At 41.6% G+C, this 3,039-nt stretch overlaps 1 protein-coding gene across 1 annotated transcript in view; it reads left to right on the top strand.

Moving 5' to 3' along the window:
* FAM83D (family with sequence similarity 83, member D) overlaps positions 1-3,039 on the top strand; it is a 25,929-nt gene that overhangs the window by 18,407 nt on the left and 4,483 nt on the right. Inside the window, exon 5 of the mRNA XM_011929206.1 lies at positions 2,121-2,245. Within this exon, the coding sequence (XP_011784596.1) occupies positions 2,121-2,245 (125 nt within the window). The remainder of the gene's footprint in view (positions 1-2,120; positions 2,246-3,039) is intronic.

Raw genomic sequence — 3,039 nt, 5'->3', positions numbered from 1 at the left:
AAAGAAATGAGGTCTCACTATATTGCCTAGGCTGGTCTTGAACTCCTGGACTCAACTGATCCCCTTGAATCAATTAGCCTCCCAAGTAGCTGGAACGACAGACATTTGCCACTGTGCCCGGCTGGGTCTTGACACCTTTAAAGAATACTAGCTAGCAGGGCATGGTGGCTCACGCCTGTAATCCAAGCACTTTGGGAGGCCGAGGTGGGCGGATCACCTGAGGTTAGGAGTTTGAGACCAGCTTGGCCAACATGGCGAAACCCCGTCTCTACTAAAAATACACAAAAATTAACTGGGCTTGGTGGCAGGTGCCTGTAGTCCCAGCTACTTGGGATGCTGAGGCAGGAGAATCACTTGAACCTGGGAGATGGAGGTTGCAGTGAGCCGAGATCATGCCACTGCACTCCAGCCTAGGCAACAGAGTCAGACTCCACCTCAGGAAAAAAAAAAAAAACTAGCCAATTTTTTGTAGAATTTGGGTTTGTCTGATGTTTTCTCAAAGTTAAATTCAGATTACACATTTGATAAGAAGACCACAGAAGTGGTATTATGTCTTACCATAGTTTTGTTTTGTGTTTTATTTTTAGCTTATTTTGAATATTGATAGATTAACGGAAGTTGCAAAGATTGCACAGAAAAGTTTCATGTACCCTTCACCCAGTTTCCCCAAATGTTACATCTTATGTAACTTATGGTACAATGTCAAAACCTGGAAATTGACATTGGTACAATGTGTGTATACAGCTTTGTGCCATCTTATGCATGCACATCCAGACAGCAGTTTCCATCACCACAAAGATCTCCCTCCTCCTTCTCCTTTATATAGTCACATCACTCCCCTCTCTTTAACCCCTAGCAACCACTAATTTGTTCTCTATTTCTATAATTTTGTCATTTACAGTCTATTATATAAATGGAATTATACAGTATGTAACTTTCAAGATTGGCTTTTTTCCCCTCATCACAGTGCTTTTGAAATCCATCCAAGTTGTGCATGTATCAACAGTTTGTTCCTTTTCATTGCTGAGTATTTATGGTATCTTATACCATTCAGCCACTGAAGGACATTTGGATAGTTTCCAGTTTTTGTCTATTATGAATAAAGTTGCTGTGAACATGTGTAGAGGTTTTGTGTGGATACAGGTTTTCATTTCTCTGGATGCTGTTATGTGTTATTGTAGTTTCCAAATCATTCAATTAGTTTCTCTCTCTTATTCTAGTCCTTGAAGGTAAGGAGCGTGCCTTACATCTCTGTTGTCTCAGGGCTTGGCACGTAGTAGGGGCTCTCTATGTTTATGGAATCAATGAGTCAAACAAAAATCTTACACATTTAATTTAAAGGTGTAAGATTTCTAATGATATAGAGCCACTGGTCTGCTGCAGAGAATGCAAATTGTTGTAGTATTTTGTATACCGTTGTTTATACATTTATGTGTGTCATTTTACAGGAATAATTATGCATACATGTGCAATATATCGCCCCAGCATACCACCGCCAGTGTACCTTTTTGGTAATTATGAATTTGTAGGAGATGTGACATTGCTCGTTAAGCCACATGTGATATGAGTGTTTCTGCCTCAGCAGGCCTGTACTAGAGAACACCTATCCTATGTTCCTCTTCTCCATACCCATTATGGTGTTGAGGGTGAGTGAGGATGGACTGGTACTCTGATGTGATGCCATTAAACAAACAAGTTGGAGGAAAATCAGCTTAGCTTCTTTCAGATTTTGTTAAAATATTCTTTATTACTGGCGTGTTTTCTTTGATGATTTTATCCCACACATTTTGCTTCAGAATCATTTCTCGAATTCTGTTGTTTAGTATCCCAAAAAGGTTCGAAAAGAAGGCATACACACATGAACTAAGGGTCTCAAAAGTAAATATAAGAAAAGAACAGATGAGAAGAAGGACCAAATGTAGACGTAACATCACTTGAGGCTTGAGAACTGTCTGGCTAGTGTACCATATGTACTGTCACTAAATGGTAACCTGAAGCCACGCATCTGCCAATCATTATATCTGAGAATTGTAAACTCAGCCTTTTTGTCCTAATCATTTGCTCAATGGATGAGTATTGCTGAATTGTTCGTTTATATTTCTCCCACTCCCCACCAACAGTTGATGACAGTTCGGACTATCACAGGAAATATCTACTATGCAAGGTCAGGAACTAAAATTATTGGGAAGGTTCACGAAAAGTTCACGTTGATTGATGGCATCCGCGTGGCAACAGGCTCCTACAGGTACGTTTCTAACCCGTCCAAGGCTTATTAATCTAAACTCTTGAGAAGCAACATGTCATGTAAAGGTAAAAGCCTTTTCCTCTCAATGGGAGCCTGTATGGCCATGCATTCTGATATGCACGCATCTGTGTATACGAGCTGGTTATCAAAGCCTCCTTTTAGAGGCAGTTTGGGTGGGAGTCACCTCCCCTGTCTTGTAGTCCATAGATTAAAATGCAGAAGTTGAACTTGTATTGAGACAACACAGTCAGCAAGTCCTGGATTTCAAGCCTTGACCCAGGTCTGCAGGGGATGAATTGGGGGTTAACAGCAACACACAATCTGGAATCCTGGTTCCTTAGGGATCTGGACCTAGCTTGCCCTGGTCACTCGAAGGTAGGGGCAGTTGCAGGCATCTCCATTAGTGTTGAAGGCAGAGCCAGAGCTGTCAGCTTTAGACTCAAATCCTGTATGTTGCTTCAAGCCTTGTAATTTAGCACTTTAGTCTAGAAAATACTGATTATGTTTCTGACCCAACTTTGAAGTCTCACACTGGCAATGACATCTTAAGGTAGAGAGCAGGGAGGTTGAAGAGAGGGTGGGGATAATGAGTGGTTTACATCAGCCTCTAGAATTTGTGCCATTTTTATGTATGTGGCTCCAATGGTTGTATGTTTTGCTGCCTCTGCAGTAGATTGTCTAATGGTTTGCATGAGGTGTGTCTGTAGAATTTTAAAAAGAGGCCGGGCGCAGTGGCTCAAGCCTATAATCCCAGCACTTTGGGAGGCCGAGACAGGCGGATCACGAGGTCAGGA

The sequence above is a fragment of the Colobus angolensis genome, unplaced genomic scaffold, assembly GCF_000951035.1.
Source record: "Colobus angolensis palliatus isolate OR3802 unplaced genomic scaffold, Cang.pa_1.0 Scaffold8, whole genome shotgun sequence".
Taxonomy (NCBI): Eukaryota; Metazoa; Chordata; class Mammalia; order Primates; family Cercopithecidae; genus Colobus; species Colobus angolensis.
Note: the sequence above shows the minus strand (reverse complement) of the source record. Positions and strands in the feature narration are given on the sequence as shown.